This window comes from Scyliorhinus torazame, chromosome 25, assembly GCF_047496885.1.
Source record: "Scyliorhinus torazame isolate Kashiwa2021f chromosome 25, sScyTor2.1, whole genome shotgun sequence".
In the NCBI taxonomy this organism is placed as follows: domain Eukaryota; kingdom Metazoa; phylum Chordata; class Chondrichthyes; order Carcharhiniformes; family Scyliorhinidae; genus Scyliorhinus; species Scyliorhinus torazame.
In genome coordinates, this window is record NC_092731.1 from 22,441,293 (window position 1) to 22,462,024 (window position 20,732).

The 20,732-nt window shown below is 49.3% G+C and overlaps 1 protein-coding gene across 1 annotated transcript; it reads right to left on the reverse strand.

Moving 5' to 3' along the window:
• Window positions 1-1,403: 1,403 nt before the first annotated feature.
• blvrb (biliverdin reductase B) lies at window positions 1,404-17,623 on the reverse strand. Its single transcript, XM_072490171.1, has 5 exons — window positions 17,449-17,623; window positions 12,526-12,687; window positions 10,215-10,304; window positions 8,054-8,185; window positions 1,404-1,836 (listed from the first exon to the last, which is right to left on the reverse strand). The coding sequence occupies exons 1-5, from the start codon at window positions 17,522-17,524 to the stop codon at window positions 1,676-1,678; spliced, it is 621 nt and encodes a 206-aa protein (XP_072346272.1). The 5' UTR covers window positions 17,525-17,623; the 3' UTR covers window positions 1,404-1,675.
• Between the last annotated feature and the right edge of the window lie 3,109 nt (window positions 17,624-20,732).

Genomic DNA, 20,732 nt, shown 5'->3' on the forward strand with positions numbered 1-20,732 from the left:
ACATAAATGCCTCAATAAAATATTTTTTTTGAAAAGGAAATCTTCCTGGAGACTTGGAAGCTGTTTTTTGATCAGAGCCTGGTGAATACAGCATTTTCCTGAGCAGGTAAAATGACTGAATACCACATGGTTAGGGATGAGCATTGGCCGAGGAAATGTGAAGTGTGTTGTAGCAAGTACTTTGACTAGTCATATCTAATCACCTTGAAGATCTCCAAAAGCAGAGTGGCAGGACTGGTCAGGTCACATCATCAGTGAACAGCCGAGACTAGTGTGGATTCAGTGAGAACTTTGAAATGATGAAGCAAAATAAGTTAACAGTCACTTCCCTTGGAAGATATTGATGTAAGGGCAGAAGTTGAATTGGAAGGGTGTCTGCGTGGATAAGCAGATTCCTCAGGGATATATGGAACACAAATACATTTTAAAGACAGCGATGAGGACTGTCAGAGGATACAGCAGGATTTTGATTATTTGGAGACTTGGGCGGAGAGATGGCAGATGGAGTTTAATCTGGACAAATGTGAGGTAATGCATTTTGGAAGGTCTAATGCAGGTAGGGAATATACAGTGAATGGTAGAACCCTCAAGAGTATTGAAAGTCAGAGAGATGTTGGTGTACAGGTCCACAGGTCACTGAAAGGGGCAACACAGGTGGAGAAGGTAGTCAAGAAGACATACGGCATGCTTGCCTTCATTGGCTGGGGCATTGAGTATAAGAATTGGCAAATAATGTTGCAGCTGTATAGAACCTTAGTTAGGCCACACTTGGAGTATAGTGTTCAATTCTGGTCGCCACACTACCAGAAGGATGTGGAGGCTTTAGAGAGGGTGCAGAAGAGATTTACCAGGATGTTGCCTGGTATGGAGGGCATTAGCTATGAGGAGCGGTTGAATAAACTCGGTTTGTTCTCACTGGAATGACGGAGGTTGAGGGGCGACCTGATAGAGGTCGACAAAATTATGAGGGGCATAGACAGAACGGATAGTCAGAGGCTTTTCCCCAGGGTAGAGGGGTCAATTATTGGGGGCATAGGTTTAAGGTGCGAGGGGCAAGGTTTAGAGGAGATGTGCAAGGCAGGTTTTTTTACACAGAAGGTAGTGGGTGCCTGGAACTCGCTGCCGGAGGAGGTGGTGGAAGCAGGGACGATAGTGACGTTTAAGGGGCATCTTGACAAATACATGAATAGGATGGGAATAGAGGGATACGGACCCAGGAAGTGTAGAAGATTGTAGTTTAGACGGGCAGCATGGTCGGCACAGGCTTGGAGGGCCGAAGGGCCTGTTCCTGTGCTGTACATTTCTTTGTTCTTTTCTTTGTTCTTTATTCCCATCTGATCTCCCAAAAGTGGTCACTGGATAGAAATCAGGAGAGATTTAGAAAAATAAATCAGAATAACTGCTGAGTTCTCACTGCTTTTCTGGCAATTTATTCCTCAACCAGTAGCAAGGACATAAATTGCTCATCCCCCCTCCCCCCCCTTTCCAGGCTTGTTGAGGCTGAACCTGGGATTTCCTGGTCAGTCCACATTGGATTTGAACACTGACCCGCTTCAACATTCAGGGGCCACAGGAGCCTTCGAGGGGAGCTGTGGGTTGACATAATTTATTATCCTCAGTCCTGATAATTAAAGGGCGCGGAGCAGCGCCGCCCATTCCCTGCTCCTCGTTGCTGTCACGGATGCGTGTAGTTTCCAGACGGGCAGATGAACTTCCCGTCATATTCCGAAGTTGTCAGGCACTTGAGAAAGAAATGCCCCAGGTCGTGTTTCGAGATGACTCGCCCTCCTCGTTCATTAACTGATACGGCGTAATTCCCAGTCAGAGGATGTTCATCTATGGACAGGAATAAAGCAAGCAATGCTCAATGGGAGATCGGAAGTGGGGAGAACACACACAGGAACACACTGCGAAAAGGAGAACAGCGATAGGAATATCAGGATAAGGATAAAAAGGAACACCGATTGGGAAGATAAAAACAGGAATATTGGGATAAAATGGACACATGGGAATATCGGGATAGGGAAGCCAAAAATTAATACTGGGATATGGAGGATTAAAACAGAAATATTGGGATAGGATGCAAGCAGGAATTAGGAGAGAGGTGTAATTGATAATATTTGAAACATGGAAGTCTGGCAATATCTGGTCTGAGAGAAACATGAGAGGATACAGGGAAAGATTCCACAAAGGGTTAACAGCAGCTGCAAAGAGCACGATTATAAAATGCAGCTAGCCTTGGTCAAACAGGCTTAGCAAACAAAACAAACAGGATTTTTGTGTGAAGCTAAAAACAATGGCTCACACCTTCATTGAAACTAACTATCTTAGTAAGCAGCTGGAAAGGAAAGGATGAGGTTCAGGATGAATTTGGTGACAATTCTAGGTGTGAAATTCTGTTAACACCAAGTAAATTAAAGAAAACTGGAGACTATCAGTCTACGAGAAACATAATTTAAAGCTAAAATCAAAGTCAAAATTATGAGATAAGGGCACAATTGGAAAATAAAACTATAGAAATGACAGGAACCAAACCAAAATTCACACCCCTATTGAAACCAAAGCATTTTTGAATATCACAAAGGAAACAATGTAATCAGAGACCTGAGAGGTGAGGTTATGTCAAAATGAATACTTAGTTGTATTAGAATGTTTAGATCAAAGATACTTTTTATAATCCAAGTGAAATAAAAGTTACTTTACAATAAAGTCATAAAAACTTAATAACTGTTAGAAAGAGAATATAAACCCAGAGACCAGAGCAGGAACTATCAGAACTCAGAGGGAGAGGGGAGAAGCAGAGAAGGAACAAGCAGCTCAGGATCAGATTACAGTCAGCTCGGCCATGGGAAAGGGACAGGGCAAAGCAGCCGAGCTAAAATAGCTAATACATCTAAGGAAGACCAGAATTTAAAGAGGAGGCAGAGTCAGCTCAGAGACAGCCAGCAGAGCCAGCTCTCATAGCTTGGTACATGGGAAAGACGGGACATAGCAACCGAGCTAACCAGCGAATACATCTAATGAAGACCAGACTTTAAAGAAGATTGATTGTCAAGTTGGGCCTGAAGGTCCCTTCAACCAACCAGAAGCAAGATCTTTTTACCTTTCTGTAAAGACAGTAATTGCAGCTTTTAGAAGAAAAAATATAATAAAATAACTTAATTTAACCTGAAATAGTGGTTATTCCAAAGTCTACTTTACTTCGCAATGCGAGACCCAGGATCGATGTGACTAAGTGGTAAGTAGATGAAATCTTCGGTGAAGGTATGAGTTATACCGGGGGATAACTTGAAAATATAGTTTGACCTGAATAACACCCACCGAAGCCTGCATCAGAGTCAGGGAGTGAGAATCCCTGTTCACCATTTAGAATGTCGGCCCTTTTTGGTATAGGGGGACTTCTAAGAATAATGGTGAGTTTTCAACAACAGAGGACACATAGAATATCAGGATAGGGATGATACAATGAGGGAGAATTTCTGGTTGCACATGTAGCCTTGATTTCATCCCAATTAGAATTTATTTCCTGCATTAATCTGCATCAAAACAGTGCTGCAGTAAACCACATTGAGATAATTTTCCTGGGTATTTGTTACAAAGAACGTGGCTTTCCTAGTGAGAGCTCCCAAAGAGCAACGCAATAAAACTGACATCCCTCCCCAACCTGATGTGACTCTGCATCTCACTTTCCTTCTTAAAAATGTGCCTAAAAACTTGAAATCTTTGACCACCTGTCCTATCTATCTGCCTCCTTGTGTGTCCAATCTCCTCGTGTAGCTCAATGCCAATGTTTGTTTGATAACATTCCTGAAAAGCACCTTGGGAAAAGGCGTTAAAGGCACTACATAAATGCAAGATGTGGTTGACGGGTGATCATCAATGGGCATCAGCTGTGATGCCTTCCATTGCAGAACAGCCAGATGACACAACCTATCGGCCATTGAGTGGGCCGCATGAGTGGCCCTCCTTCATCTCAGTGAGCCGCAGGATTGAAATCGGGCTTGTTCACAAATCGTGCCCTCCCCCCAATGATTAAGCTTAAATACATTTTCTAAAATAAATTTAGAGTACCCAATTCTTTTTTTTCCAATTCAGGGGCAACATAGCGTGGCCAATCCACCTACCCTGCACATCTTTTTGGGTTGTGCTTGTGAGACCCACGTGGACAAGGGGGGAATGTGCAAACTCCACACAGACAGTGACCCACGGTTGAAATCCAAACCGGGTCCCTGGCGCTTTCAACAGTGCCAATCGTTGTGCCACCCCCAATTGAGGCCTTTACAATTCTGAAAACGTTTGATAGGGAAAATGTTTCTAAGAGTGCCATGGCAGCATGGTAGCACAGTGGTTAGCACAATTGCTTCACAGCTCCAGGGTCCCAGGTTCGATTCCGGCTTGGGTCACTGTCTGTGTGGAGTCTGCACATCCTCCCAGTGTTTGCGTGGGTTTCCTCCGGGTGCTCCGGTTTCCTCCCACAGTCCAGAGATGAGCAGGTTAGGTGGATTGGCCATGATAAATTGCCCTTAAGTGTTCAAAATTGCCCTTAGTGTTAGGTGGGGTTACAGGGTTATGGGGATAGGGTGGAGGTGTTGACCTTGGGTAGGGTGCTCTTTCCAAGAGACGGTGCAGACTCGATGGGCCGAATGGTCTCCTTCTGCACTGTAAAATCTATAATCTATAAACATAACATAATCCAGGAGTGAATTCAGGGGAAACCTCTTTACTCAGAGAATGGTAAGATAAGGATTTGAAACACCGTAGCACACACAAGGCGACGGACGTAAGTGCTGGAGAACGGAGAGGTACCTGCTTGATGGCTAGGACAACTACAATGGGCCAAAGGGCCTTTTACCGTGCTGTAAAGTTCAATGACTCTGAGAATGTAGAACTTACCACAGGGAGTAGTTTAGGTGAATGACACTGGTGTATTTAAGGAGAAGCTGGACAGATACTATTTCATGAGTTAGGTGAAGAGGGAGGAGGCTCGTGTGGAACATGAACAGCAGCGTTGGGTTAGTTGAGTCGAATGTCCTGTTTCTGTGCTGCAAATACTTTGTAAATCCAGTGTAGATTGTCTGCTGGGAATTAGGGTCTGCAACGCAGTGGTTACACCATCGCCTTTAAGTCACAAGACGCGGCACTCAAATCCCACTCCAGCGGCTTGAGAAGAGAGAACAAACTGAGGTGTTGTCTTTTGAATGGGACATTAACCCAGGGGCCCATCTCCCTCAGGTGAATGTGAAAGATCCCACGGTACCATCCAAAGAACAGCAGGGGAGTGGCCAAGACTTATCCCTCAATCGGCATCAATAAATTCATCATTCCGCTGCTGTTTCTGGCAGGAAACAGAACGGCCTGGCCCCAAATAACAACTGTGATCACATCTCACAAATGTACTGAATCAGCCATGAAATGGTCGGGGACAGGGTCATGACCCGCGGGCTGGGTTGTGGGTGGGTTTGGGAGGGTCACAGAGCGATCGGTCCTGCCGTTGCCATGATGGTCCCGAGCGCTGGAGAAGGGCTGAACTGCCACTACCAGCTTTTACATGGGGAATTGCGGCCTCTGCCTCCTTTTAGGCTGCTTGGAGTCTTCCGGCAAAGACAGTAGGTCACGTCCCCGGCATGTAGAATTGACGTGAAGAGGCAGCGCGGTGGCGCAGTGGGTTAGCCCTGATGCCTCGCGCCGCCGAGGTCCCAGGTTCGATCCCGGCTCTGGGCCACTGACCGTGTGGAGTTTGCACATTCTCCCCGTGTTTGCATGAGTTTCGCCCCCACGGCCCAGGGTTGTGCAGAGTAGGTGGATTGGCCACGCTAAATTTCCCCTTAATTGGAAAATTGAATTGGGTGCTCTAAATTGTACAAAAAAAAGAATTGAGGTGAAGCCCCGTCCAGGGAGGCGTTTTGACACCAAAGCAGGGAACAGAGTCGCCTTGATTTTGTGGCTGTTGGTAAGAAGGCAGGTGAACTGTGACGATCAATGTTTTTTTTTAAAAGTAAGAGATGGCCAGAGACCTAAATAAGCAAATTACCCATTGGAGAGAATCTCACAACAGAAACTGCTAGAGAGCACTGCTCAGGAGTGTCCAGGGCAGAACAGAGCAGTAGTAGTGTTAAGAGTTCAAGAGTCTCTGGTTAACGGCCCTGAAAAAATAAATTTAGCTCGGACGAAAGTAGTATAAAGATGATTTCCTGAGGTATGGTTTTGTCAATTGTGACAATGCAAATGGGAGGCAAATCCCATGTGTGTTAAGAATATAGAACATACAGTGCAGAAGGAGGCCATTCAGCCCATCGAGTGCACCGACCCACTTAAGCCCTCACTTCCACCCTATCCCCGTAACCCAATAACCCCACCTAACCTTTTTGGACACTAAGGGCAATTTAGCATGGCCAATTCACCTAACCTGCGCGTCTTTGGACTGTGGGAGGAAACCGGAGCACCCGGAGGAAACCCACGCACACACGGGGAGAACGTGCAGACTCCGCACAGACAGTGACCCGACGGGGAATCAAACCTGGGACCCTGGCGCTGTGAAGCCACAGTGCTATCCACTTGTGCTACCGTGCTGCCCCTAGACGCAGGGAAGTACTGGCAAATGAGAGAAGTTTCAGAATTTGAAAGAGAAGTGGTGTGTGAAAAATACCTTTGGAGGTTAAGACCCCAGAATCAGCTATTAACTTACAGCTGACTCCAAATTAAAAGATTATGCTGCATCAGTTTACCCGTGATAGCACATTAAAAACACGGCAAAAGCCCATGAGGCTGTCAGCATTCTGGGGTAGCAACTCCCAGGAGTATCTAGTGCTGAGTAAAACAAGCATTTTGTTGCTATTGCCCATCACGATGACCTACATATGAGGTTGAATTATCCGTTTTCACAAAGACGAAGACAGCACAAAGCAACTGGCTGAAGTTTGCACCTGATATGTGCGTTGCTCTCTGCTTCTTTGAACCGGAAGAGGAGCTGGCTCCTCTTACTCATTAAAAGGTAATCGAACATGGGCGTGTGTCGCGAAGGTCGGTTGGCCTGGGTCCCGAAGGTTGGTGGTTGCCAAAAGTGGGTCCTGGGAAAAAAAAGTTTGAAAAAAGCTGGTGCTGAGGCTGTGGAAGGTGGTTTTAACTTCAAACTGCCACTAGAGGTTTATAGCAGAATTTAATCTGCTCTACCGTATTGGGTTTAACCATAGAGACTGATGCCACCTGGTGGCCTAAATTAAATTGTACAACAACCTGTGGAATATAATCTCAGCCACCAGGGGGCACCAGACGGTAGAAAGGTTAATTACATACTCCAATATCAGTATTATAAAAACCTACAGCACAGAAGGAGGGTGTTTGGCCCGTCGAACCCCTGCTGGCTCCTTGGAAGAGCAGTTGTGCTCAGTTCTAGCACTCTCCTCCGTTTTTCCTCATGACCCTACAAGTTCGCCATCCTCAAGTACCTGTCCAAATCCCTTTTAAAATGTCCTATTCAGTTAAAGCATCCCAGGCCCGGATAGCTCTGTGTGAAAACATTTCTCCCCATCACCCCTCTAGATCTTTTGTCAGTGATTTTCGACCCATGACCTCTGGTTTATTCTCACTGACCAATCAGAACCATCTTTCTGTGACTGCGCTATCAGAACCTTCCATCGTCAACACCATTAGGCTTCATTTAGATTATATCTAGAATCCTTACAGTGCAGAAGGAAGCCATTCAGCCCATTTAGAATGCACGACCCTTGGAAAGAGCACCCTGCTTAAGCCCACGCCTCCAGCCTAACCCAGTAACCCCACCCAACCATTTTGGGGCAATTTATCCTGGCCAATCCACCTAACCTGCACGTCTCTGAACTGTGGGAGGAAACCGGAGCACCCGGAGGAAACCCACGCACACACGGGGAGAACGTGCAGACTCCGCACAGACAGTGACCCAAGCCGGGAATCGAACCTGGGTCCCTGGAGTTATGAGGCAGCAGTGCTAACCACTGTGTCACCGTGCCTCCCCTTCAGACGCCACTGTCTTGTGATCCGCAGTAATTGTAGTCTAGCGTAGTAAAGATGATCTTACCGGCAATGTGAGGTGGGAATACAGCCACATAATCCAGCTCAGACTTCTTCAGTACTTCATACATCCTCTGGTGGTCCTTCGTCAACTCCAGCAATTGTGGCGGGATCTTGGCTTCATCCCATAGCAGGAACGCTGCAGAAGTGGAAATGTCACATCAACTGGCCGCATCTTTCCTCTGCCCTCGCTGAGCTCGGATATATTGTCGTCCCCCCCCCCCCCCCCCCCCCCCCGCCCAATCCTGCCATGTTCCCTAGCCCTGTGTGGTACATGGCCCCCCCGCCATGCCACAAGATCGCAACCTTTTTACCCGTGCTCTGTAAGTGGCTTGATCTCAGCTGGGCCATCAGTTATCTCTGGAACCCCAGCCCAGCAGCTGTGAGCGACCTTGGAACCCTACCCCGGACAGAATCAGATCCTCTGGAACTCTACCCTGATGCAAGTCAGAACCTCCGTAACTGTATCCCAATAGGTCATACATCGCTTCCTGGAGATTTCCCTCCTAGCCGCAAGCCATCCTGACTTGGAAAGGCATCGATGTTCCTTCGGTATCATGGTAACATAGACATAGAAACATAGAATGTAGGTGCAGGAGTAGGCCATTCGGCCCCTCGAGCCTGCACCACCATTCAATATCATGGCTGATCGTGCAAATTCAGTATCCCACTCCCGCTTTCTCTCCATACCCCTTGATCCCTTTAGCCGCAGAGGCCACGTCCAGCTCCCTCTTGAGTATATCCAACCAACCGGCCCCAACTGCTTTCTGTGGGAGAGAATTCCACAAGTTCACAGTTCTCTGAGAGAACAAGTTCTTCCTCATCTCAGTCCTGAATGGCTCAGTAAGAAGTCTTACAGCACCAGGTTAAAGTCCAACAGGTTTGTTTCAAATCACTAGCTTTCGGAGCGCTGCCCCTTCCTCAGGGGAATGATTGGTGTTGTAAGACTTCGTACTGTGCTCACCCCAGTCCAACGCTGGCATCTCCACTGAATGTCTTAGCCCTTATTCTGAGGCTGTGACCCCTAGTTCTGGGGGGGGGTGTCAAAATCCCTAACAGCACTGTGGGTGTACCTACACCAAATGGAGCGGTTCAAGAAGGCGGCTCACCGTCACCTTCTCAAGGGCAATTAGGGATGGGCAATAAATGCTGGTCTAGCCAGCAATACCCACATCTCACGAGGGAATTTTTTTAGAAAACCCATGAAGACGGTGTCATGGACCTGAGATAATAGATTAGGAGATGCTCATGCCTGTCTGTGGAACCCACACATTCCACCACCAAGGCCTTCGAAACGGAAATATAGGTGTGTGATCCAAGGCTGAATCGTCCATGCTGCGATTAGATTGAATAACGCTTCTCCGGATGGCTATCTGAATATTTTCCTGACATGCACGGTTTTCTGACTCTCTTTGCCTCCTTGTTAAGGCACTGGTCGGCCATTAGATTCTATGTTAAGTAACCCTTGCTGCAATAGTCCGAATCGCAGAGGCAGCAGGGGAGGGGGAAAACTCCCAATTTAGGCATTTCGATATGGTGTTAAACACCATCAAATGGCTGAGTGCCAACCGTTGCGAAGGCAAAATGAGTGAATAAAGTGTCAGCCAGTGAGGGAGTGCAGCATTGTCAGAACCGCCGGACGTTTACGGCGAGAGGTTTAATCGACCCTCAAAGACCCCATTTTAGAAGAACCACCAAGGTGTTATTCTTGGTAGTCTGGGCAATGTTTATTCCTCGACCAACAATATCTGATCATAAATGGGGGGAGATGGTGGCGCAGTGGTAATGTCACTGGACTAGCAATCCAGAGACCTCAGGGTAATGCCCAGGGGACATGGGTTCAAACCCCACCGTGGCAGCATGCACAATTTAAATTCAATTAATAAAATCTGGAATTGAAAGCTAGTCTCAGTAATGGCGACCCCCCCCACTTTGTTCACTTTAGGGAAGGAAATCTGCCGTCCTTACCCGGTCTGGCCTACATTTGACTCCAGACCCCACAGCAATGGGGTTGACTCTTAACTGTCCCTCTGAAATGGCCTCGTAAGCTAATCAGCTCATTATAGCAGGGGCTACAGTCCAAAATTGGCTTTAAAGCGCTTTGGGATATCCAGATGTTGTGAAAGGTGCTATATAAATCCAGAGTTTCGTCCTTTATTTTGACTTACTTGACATACAAGCCACCACCTTCCTCACGTGGTGGGCCTTCATCGCTTCGACAATGTTCCGGGTTCCCTCGGACATCATTGTAGTCGGGCCTGTGGGAGGCAGAGACATACCAACAAGCTTTTACCGCAAGATTTCAAGTCCAAGAGCTTTTTTTATAGGCACTACACTCCCAGAGGTTCAGTGTGATAATCCTCACGAGGGCCATGGGGGAAAACGATGATTGATCGCCCCATGGGCTTCGTAGAATACGGGTTCCCGTGGTGAGCGGGCTGGGGCTCAAAGCGTGACCTTTAAATGTAGCTCCCAGACCAGGAGTTCCCGATAGTCCTGGGCCGGGACGTTTGTTTTGTGAGCTGGGGGAGGGGCTTTGTTTGCCTTTGAATCCGCACTTCGTAGAATTATTACATTGGCGACAAGGATCAAGCACGGGATTTGGAGCACCCCTTTCGAAACTCTCCAACAACAGATCCGGTAAGAAACAAAGCAAAAAGAAAAACCCGGAAATGCCCTTGTTTGGGAAACTCGAGGCCTTCACTGGAAATGCTGGATTTTCTGTATGGAGCGGCCGTTGATGCAGTGTAGGACTGGCCAAACGTATGCGCTACTTCTTCTGCGCCAAAGGCATAGAAGGGGATGCCAGACATAAAGTAATCCTTCTAACTGCATGTGGGGCCCCGACATTCAGCATTGTTAAGAGTTTAACTTACTTTGCAGCCCCTGACGCTAAATCGTTTGACGAGCTTGTGGATCTAGGAAAGAACCATTGTGACCCAAAGCCGTCCGTAATCCGAGTACTGTGAGTTTGGTCCATCCCTGACAGAGATGCTGCGCGACCGGCTAGTGTGTGGGATCAATAATGTCGCGATCCAAAAAAATTGTGGGCAGCACAGTAGCATAGTGGGCAGCACGGTAGCACAGTGGTTAGCACCGTTGCTTCCAGGTTCTATTCCCGGCTTGGGTCACTGACTGTGCGGAGTCTGCATGTTCTCCCTGTGTATGTGTGGGTTTCCTCTGGGTGCTCCGGTTTCCTCTCATGGTCCAAAGTGTGCAGGTTAGGTGGATTGGCCATGATAAATTGCCTTAGTGTCCGAAAAAAGGTTAGGTGGGGTTACGGGGATAGGGTGGAGGTGTGGGCTTAAGTGGGTGCTCTTTCCAAGGGCCAGTGCAGACCCTTCTGCACTGTCAATTCTATGATAACCCACCCTAGACCTCAAGACGGCTTAAGAATTAGCAGTATCCTTGGGAAAGGCAGAGAAAGGGGCCCAAGAATTGCAAGGGATGATAGTCAGTAGCGTTCTCAGGCTGGGAAGGGGGTTGAACACCCCCTCATACAGAAAATCCAGCATTTCTAGTGAAGGCCTCACCCACTATCAACTCAACATTCAGCAAGGACATTCCGGCATCTCAAATGACAGGCAGATAAGCATAGAAGTACCAGGGAAGCTTCCCCAGAAGGCTTCCCCAGAGAGTTTCCCCACGGCTGCTGCAAGTGTGGCCAAAGGCCATGACCCAGGCAAGGCTGCTAGGAGCAGTAGTATGCCTGCCGCCCAGGCCGGAAGCCAAAGCCTCCTCAGGCCCCGGCCTTGCAAGTCTTATCAGCCCATAGAGGACGAAACAATGCAGCTAAACTGCATCATCACCCCTAAGGCTGCCCCGACAAAGATAACACTCTATCAATGGCCATCACCTGGAAATAGAGTTGGATACAGGTGCCCATCCAAAGGATTCAACCAGAGGCTTAAAGCCTTTCCAGGGTCTGGCCCTATTGGGTTGGAGTCGGTCGGTCACCCACCACCCTGAGTGATAGCTGGCCCATCACCGAAACAAGGGAAACAAAACTACAGCAGCTCTCTGAACGAGCTGTCATCAGTCATACGGACAGGAAAAGGAAACTGCCCAATCTTGTCACTGTTAGCACCTCCACTGGCTGAACTATGTAATTACAGCGTGACAAGTTTACATAGGAAGGTTCTAGTATCAATGTTGACATAGGAATTTATAATGGAGAAGGTGAAGTGCTGACCAAATATTTTTAATATATCATTGGACAGATTATTGCCAATTAGCACTTCAGAAACCTTGATGACTTATGGGCGATAGTGAATTCCCACTACAGAAATAGGTTTATGTTGGGTGTTGGCGTTCTGGATAATCCCCCTCCTATTTTAAGTCATCTCACCTCATCAGGTTATATTTCAATTCTTTCCACCCACCTATGTTTATTTAACTTCCCCTTAAGCTCATCAGTGCTACTCACCACATGGTAGTGAGTTCCACATAGCTGTCCCAAAGCCTGGCAGAGAGACTTACTCAGGACGTTCCTGGTTCCCAGAATAACGATGACTCCGTCCTGACCTTTGACTGCCTTCTGGACATCTTGCTTATTCAGGACGTCACCCACGATGACCGTTATCCCCTTGCATTCCGCTGGCAGTCGGGCTGGGTCACGGACCAGAACGGTGACCTCGTAACCTATGAGAAAATGGACACGTGGAGTGGGGAATGATTCGGATGTCGGAACCACAGTGGCCAAGGATAATTCCCACCCTGAATAATCCCTCCACATTTTATCTTGAATTCAAGTCTGGGGCGTTTTCCTCCCTTGACACCTTGGGCGTCATTCTCCGCCGGCGGGAGTCTCCGTTCTGCCGGCGCCCGGGGGTTTCCCGACGGCGTGGGGCTGCCCCACAATGGGAAACCCCATTGACCGGCCGGTGTTACGGAGACTCCCGCCGGCCGGTCGGCGCAGAAATGTGGCGGGGCGGGTAGGAGAATTTCGCCCCTTATGTTCAGGGATTGTGTTACTCTACAATTTAACCCCAGTGTGATGCAGAATGAAACCACAGTTCAAGCCCCGTTCTCGCTATGGTAACCCATGGATGTCCTGCCTCCTCTCCACACTTGCTGAGTGATGCCCCTCAAGCTATGAGTAGTCAAAATGTCTCCCTGTGGGCGGCACGGTGGCGCAGTGGTTAGCACTGCTGCCTCACGGCGCCGAGGTCCCAGGTTCGATCCCGGCTCTGGGTCACTGTCCGTGTGGAGTTTGCACATTCTCCCCGTGTTTGCGTGGGTTTCGCCCCACAACCCCAAGATGTGCAGGCTACGTGGATTGGCCACGCTAAATTGCCCCTTAATTGGAAAAAATGAATTGGGTACTCTAAATTTTTATTTTTTTTAATGTCTCTCTGTAATGTAGCAAGATACCTATGGTCCTGTGGGACAATGGTTAGAGATAACTTAATCCTTTAACTCCATCTGTCATCAACTACAACTGATGGGGGTTTAGGAATCGTTTCAGTGTCACTATGTTCCAACCCTTTAGTTTTATTCTGGTCCCATTTTTCCTCCCAAACTCTCCTGAAGGTGAAGTGTTAGAATCTGCCCACTGAAAATGCTTATTAGCCTCAGAACATCTGGCAGCTTCTGGCCATTCTGCAGTTGAATGTGTGTCAATTACATTTGATTGCATGCAAGTGGAAAGCACTCAGTCAGGTTTCACTTGAACAGGTATAGGGGGGTACTGATGGAAACTGAGGTGTGGTTGAGGTAGGAGGTGTACGCCTGCAATGTCTCACTCTGTTAATAAATGTTATACCGAATAAAGATTGACTCCAGTTCTAACTTTCACTAGCTGGCTTCCTTCAATATAACAGCACTGTTTAACAAAAAGCCCAGATTGAGGAAAGGCCTGTTTTCTGAAACAGGTTTGACTCACTTGATAGACGTAGCAGGAATTCATAGAATCCCTACAGTGCAGAAGGAGACCATTCAGCCCATCAGGTCTGCACCAACCCACTCCCCCACCTGTTCCCCATAACCCCATCTAACCTGCATATCCCTCGATACCAAGGAGCAATTTTATCATGGCCAATCCACCTAACCTGCCCCATCTTTGGACTCCTCCCACACTGATCTGTCATCCAAATGTTTTCATTTGCCCATGGGAAGTGAGCATCATTTGCAAGGACAGCATCCAATGTCCATTCCTAATTGCCCCTTGAGAAGGTGGCGGTGAGCCGCCTTCTTGAGCCGCTGCAGTCCCTGTGGTGTAGGTACACCCAATGTGCTGTTAGGGAGGGGAGTTCCAGGATTTTGACCCAGCGACCATGAAAGAACGGCTGATATATTTCCAAGTCAGGATACTGTGCGCCATGGAGGGAAGTTGACAGCGGTGCTGTCCCCAAGCACTTGCTGCTGCTATGCCTCTAGGTGGTAGAGCTTGGACAGTCTTGCAGGGCATCTTGTAAATGGTACACATTCTGCTGAGTGCCGTTGGTGGAGGGGGTGAATGTGTAAGGTGGGGGGTGGGATGCTGATCAAGTGGGCTTCTTTGTTCGGAAGGCTGCTGGGTTAGAACTGTTCCCATCCAGGCAAGTGGTGAGTATCCAGCACACTCCTGACTTGTAGCTTGTAGATAGTGGACAGGCTTCAGGGGGTCAGGAGGTGAGTTACTCACCTCAGACTTGCTCTTGTAGACACATGTATATGGCTGGTCCAGTTCGGTTTCTCATCAACGGTAAGCATCTCAGCCCCCAGAATGTTGATAGTGGGGGATTCAGCGATGGACATGCCATTGAAGATCAAGAGAAAGTCAGACTTCCTCTTATTGGGGATGGTCATTCCCTGACCCTTTCGTGGCATGAATGTTTCTGACCACTCAGTGAACCAAGCCCGAATGTTGTCCAGGTCTACCTGCTTTTCAGACACTGACGTGTAAACTCCATCTTGTGTGGCAGTATCGGAGAAGGTCCAATTGGAACTATAATGCTGCAATCATTAACAACCATCCCCTCACCCGACCTCGAGTTGATTAAAGTCCCTCCCTGTCACAGGGAGATAGGAAAGTGAAACCAGCAGCCCCTTCACTTATCTGCCAGCTGCAGGCCGTTGTTTGATCAAGGAAGGAACCAGCCAATGAGCGGCAATGCTTGTGAGAACGAGTCAGCAAAAACACAACGCGAGTCAGCAAAGAGAGGCGGAGAGGAACCAACAATTGGGCCGAAGGTCGTCAGCCGAGTTGCACAAATGTCTTTTTCGCCGACGGAAAAGGAGGGATTTGCATTTCGATAGCTCCTTGCAGAATGTCCCGAGGTGCTTTCCAGTCGATCGAGGAAATGTTGGAAGGAAAATAGGAGCAGAAGGAGGCCATTCAGCCCCTCAAGCATGTTCACCATTCAATGAGATCATGGCTAACCCATATCCCTTAAAAACCTTTGGTTTACGAAAAGCTCTCCATTTCAGTATTAACAATTGATCGGGCATCAATGATCCTTTGCAAATTCCCAATTCCATTTCTCTCCCCACACCCAGGCAGACATTTGTTCATTTGCATGGCTCGTTATTCCCGGATTAGGTCACTAGTCTGTCGACAGGGGCTTACAGCTCGAGGGCCCTACTCCACATCAAGCATGGCTGACGGGAGTCTGTCCCACTCTTACCACCAGCCATTGGCGTGTTTGGGAGAATTTGGCGGGTCGGCCATGTTACAAACCCACCTTCCTTGGCCGTCCAAGATCTGGACAACATTGAGGCTCGGCCTGCTAAATGGTCAGAAACATTCCTGGGGCGGGACACAAACCCGGAGCTGGGAGGCTAACCCACTGCGCCATAAAACCTCCATCCTTTGCATAAGAGAGGTCCAAACTTGATTTCCCTTGTGTGTGTCCTTATCGTTTAAAAAAAGTCTTTATTAGTGTCACAAGTCGGCTTACATTAACATTGCAGTGAAGTTACTGTGAAAATCCCCGAGTCGCCATACTCCGGCGCCTGTTCGGGTACACGGAGGGAGAATTCAGAATGTTCAATTCATCTAACAAGCACGTCTTTCAGGACTTGTGGGAGGAAACCGGAGCAATCCCACGGGGAGAACGTGCAGACTCCGCACAGACAGTGATCCAAGCCGGGAATCGAACCTGGGTCCCTGGAGCTGTGAAGCAACAGTGCCACCGTGCCGCCCACTGTGATAACAGCTAAGTGGTCAACTTGGATTCATCTGCCCTGGTGCCCCTCCCCTCCCCCCACTCCCAGGCATCACCCGGAAAGGGAACAGGGGAGAGAGAGAGGGGAATGGGGAAGAGGGGTGGGGAGCGGCAATGCTCCAGGATTTGAGCGCAACATGTCGAGCTGACACTCCCAGTGTGTGTGTGCAGTACTGAGGGAGCGCTGCACTGTCAGAGGTGCCAATTTTCAGTTCAAAAGTTAAACCGTGCCCCGTCTGCCCTCTCAGGTAGACGTGGTTTCCAAGGGGAGCCCCCAACTGCCTCCCCCCGCCCCCCCCCCCCCATTGGTCCAGGACCATAAGACCGTGATTGTAAAGCACTTTGGGACGTCCAGGGGCTGTGTAAATACAACTCCTCACTCTTTTCAAACGTCCATGACTGCACACAGGAGCTATGCATGTCGGTGTGTGTACGTAAGAACTGAAAATGTAAATTAATGTCCCATCATGAACTTCAAATTAGAATGGAGTCCTGGAAAGGAAACTTCACCCAGCACAGGGAGTCTAAACTCCATCTTGTCTGGCAGTATATCTGCGCAATTTAACGTCAACACAGAGGAACTGTTCCCTCAGCGCCAGAAATGGCCGAATGTCCTTGACTCGCTCGCTGGTTGATTAATATTAGCCCCCCCCCCCCCCCGCCCCGCCCCCACACACACATACACACACACACTGGGCAAAGAGGGGCCAGAGAATAAGAAAGTGTCCACTTAACTACCCACTTAACTAGATCCCCAAACTGCAACTGAGGAAAGCTGCCCTTGCTGACCACGTCTGCCCCCCCCCCCCCCTAATCTCACTGGTCAGAATACCGGGTCCCACTGGTCAGTTTCCCGAGTCTCAGTGGTCAGTGTCTGGTCAGTTTCCTGAATTTCACTGACCAGTGTCTGGTCAGTTTCCTGAATTTCACTGACCAGTGTCTGGTCAGTTTCCCGGGTCTCACTGGTCAGTTTCCCGGGTCGGTATCTGGTCAGTTTCCCGGGTCTCACTGGTCAGTATCTGGTCAGTTTCCCGGGTCCCACTGGTCAGTGTCTGGTCAGTTTCCTGAGTCTCACTGATCAGTTTCCCGGGTCTCATTGGTCAGTTTCCCGGGTCTCACTGGTCAGTTTCCCGGGTCTCACTGGTCAGTTTCACGGGTCTCACTGGTCAGTGTCCCGGGTCTCACTGGTCAGTGTCTGGTCAGTTTCCCGGGTCTCACTGGTCAGTTTCCCTGGAGGATTGCGGCCGGTTCTCACCTGCAGCGATTGCCTGCGGCAGGGTGGCGAGTCCTGTCATCCCGGTGGAGCCGAATATCGCCACCTTTACCCCCATGTTTGAGCTGAATCCTCAGTCTGTCTCTCTCTCTCTCCACCGCGCACCGACCCGAATGTTCTGTCTCTCCTCGATTTGTAACATTCTCTTCGGCTTCCGGACAAGACTCCTCCCAGCGGCCGGGGACCGCCCCCAGAACAGAGATCTCCCCTCCCTCCCCCGCCCATCTCCCCCCCCTCCCCCGCCCATCTCCCCCTCCCCGGCTCACCTCCCCTCCCTCCCCCCGCCCATCTCCCCCTGCCCCACCCATCTCCCCTCCCCCATCCATCTCCCCTCCCTCCACCCATCTCCTCCTCCCCGGCCCATCTCCCCCTCCCTCCACCCATCTCCCCCTCCCCCCGCCCATCTCCCCCTCCCCCCCGCCCATCTCCCCCTCCCTCCACCCATCTCCCCCTCCCTTCACCCATCTCCCCCTCCCTTCACCCATCTCCCTCTCACTCCACCCATCTCCCATCTCCCCCTCCCCACCCATCTCCCCCTCCCTCCGTCCATCTTCCCTCCCCCGCCCATCTCCCCCTCCCCCACCCATCTCCCCCTCCCCCTCTCCCTACCCATCTCCCCCTCTCCCGCTCCCTCCACCCATCTCCACCTCCTCCACCCATCTCCCCTCCTTCCACCCATCTCCCCCTCCCCGGTACATCTCCCCCTCCCCACCCATCTCCCCCTCCCCTCCACCCATCTCCCCCTCCCCCCACCCATCCCCCCCCCACCCCATCTCCCCCTCCCCCCCACCCCATCTCCCCCTCCCCCCCACCCCATCTCCCCCCCACCCCATCTCCCCCTCCCCATCCCCATCTCCCCCTCCCCATCTCCATCTCCCCCTCCCCATCTCCCCCCACCCATCCCACCGGGGGCCAGGGATGTCTCGGATCGTGTCTTCAGGATCCTTAAGGGGGAGGGGGAGCAGCCAGAAGTCGTGGTGCACATTGGTACCAACGACGTAGGTAGGAAAAGGGGTGTGGAGGTAACAAACGAGTTTAGGGAGTTAGGCTGGAAGTTAAAAGCCAGGACGGACAGAGTTGTCATCTCTGGTTTGTTGCCAGTGCCACATGATAGCGAGGCTAGGAATAGGGAGAGAGTGCAGCTGAACACGTGGCTGCAGGAATGGTGTAGGAGGGAGGGCTTCAGGTATTTGGATAATTGAAGCGCATTCTGGGGAAGGTGGGACCTGTACAAACAGGACGGGTTGCATCTGAACCAGAGGGGCACCAATATCCTGGGAGGAAGGTTTCTAGTACTCTTCGGGAGGGTTTAAACTAATTTGGCAGGGGAATGGGAACCGGATTTGTAGTCCAGCAACTAAGGTAGCCGATATTCAGGACGCCAAAGCGTGTAGTGAGGCAGCGGGGAAGGGAACACTGACAAAGGAGATTACTTGCAGGCATGGAGATGGGTTGAAGTGTGTATACTTCAACGCAAGAAGCATCAGGAATAAGGTGGGTGAACTTAAGGCATGGAGCGGTACTTGGGACTACGATGTGGTGGCCATCACGGAAACTTGGATAGAAGAGGGGAGAAATGGTTGTTGGAGGTCCCTGGTTATAGATGTTTCAATAAGATTGGGGAGGGTGATAAAAGAGGTGGGGGGGGGGGGGGCACTGTTAATTAGAGATAGTATAACAGCTGCAGAAAGGCAGTTCGAGGAGAATCAGCCTACTGAGGCAGTATGGGTTGAAGTCCGAAATAGGAAAGGAGCAGTCACCTTGTTAGGAGTTTTCTATAGGCCCCCAAATAGTAGCAGATATGTGGAGGAACAGATTTTGGAAAGGTGCAGAAGTCACAGGGTAGTAGTCATGGGTGACTTCAACTTCCCAAACATTGAGTGGAAACTCTTTAGATCAAATAGTTTGGATGGGGTGGTGTTTGTGCAGTCTGTCCAGGAAGCTCTTCTAACACAGTATGTAGATTGTCCGACCAGAGGGGAGGCCATATTGGATTTGGTACTTGATAATGAACCAGGGCAAGTGATAGATTTGTCAGTGGGGGAGAATTTTGGAGATAGTGACCACAATTCTGTGACTTTCACTTTAGTAATGGAGAGGGATAGGTGCGTGCAACAGGGCAAGGTTTACAATTGGGGGAAGGGTAAATACGATGTTGTCAGACAAGAATTGAAGTGCATAAGTTGGGAACATAGGCTGTCAGGGAAGGACACAAGTGAAATGTGGAACTTGTTCAAGGAACAGGTACAACGTGTCCTTGATATGTATGTCCCTGTCAGGCAGGGAAGAGATGGTCGAGTGAGGGAACCATGGTTGACAGGTTGAGTGTCTTGTTAAGAGGAAGAAGGAGACTTGTGTAAGGCTGAGGACACAAGGTTCAGACAGGGCGCTGGAGGGACACAAGATAGCCAGGAGGGAACTGAAGAAAGGGATTAGGAGAGCTAAGAGAGGGCATGAACAATCTTTGGCGGGTAGGATCAAGGAAAACCCCAAGGCCTTTTACACATATGTGAGAAATATGAGAATGACTAGAGCGAGGGTAGGTCCGATCAAGGACAGTAGCGGGAGATTGTGTATTGCGTCTGAAGAGATAGGAGAGGTCTTGAACGAGTACTTTTCTTCAGTATTTACAAATGAGAGGGGCCATATTGTTGGAGAAGACAGTGTGAAACAGATTGGTAAGCTCGAGGAAATACTTGTTAGGAAGGAAGATGTGTTGGGCATTTTGAAAAACTTGAGGATAGACAAGTCCGACGGGCCTGACGGGATATATCCAAGGATTCTATGGGAAGCAAGAGATGAAATTGCAGAGCGGTTGGCAATGATCTTTTCGTCCTCACTGTCAACAGGGGTGGTACCAGGGGATTGGAGAGTGGCGAATGTTGTGCCCCTGTTCAAAAAAGGGACTAGGGATAACCCTGGGAGTTACAGGCCAGTTAGTCTTACTTCGGTGATAGGCAAAGTAATGGAAAGGGTACTGAAGGATAGGATTTCTGAGCATCTGGAAAGACACTGCTTGATTATGGATAATCAGCACGGATTTGTGAGGGGTAGGTCTTGCCTTACAAGTCTTATTGAATTCTTTGAGGAGGTGACCAAGCATGTGGATGAAGGTAAAGCAGTGGATGTAGTGTACATGGATTTTAGTAAGGCATTTGATAAGGTTCCCCATGGTAGGCTTATGCAGAAAGTAAGGAGACATGGGATAGTGGGAAATTTGGCCAGTTGGATAACAAACTGGCTAACCGATAGAAGTCAGAGAGTGG

Excerpts from the sequence above, each read along its gene's own strand:
- blvrb (XM_072490171.1), bottom strand. The coding sequence starts at position 17,524 with ATGGGGGTAAAGGTGGCGATATTCGGCTCCACCGGGATGACAGGACTC. Across the intron at positions 10,305-12,525 it reads GGGAACCAGGAACGTCCTGA|GCCCGACTACAATGATGTCC; the intron begins GTAAGTCTCTCT and ends TGCCTCCCACAG. Across the intron at positions 1,837-8,053 it reads ATTCCCACCTCACATTGCCG|ATGAACATCCTCTGACTGGG; the intron begins GTAAGATCATCT and ends TCCTGTCCATAG.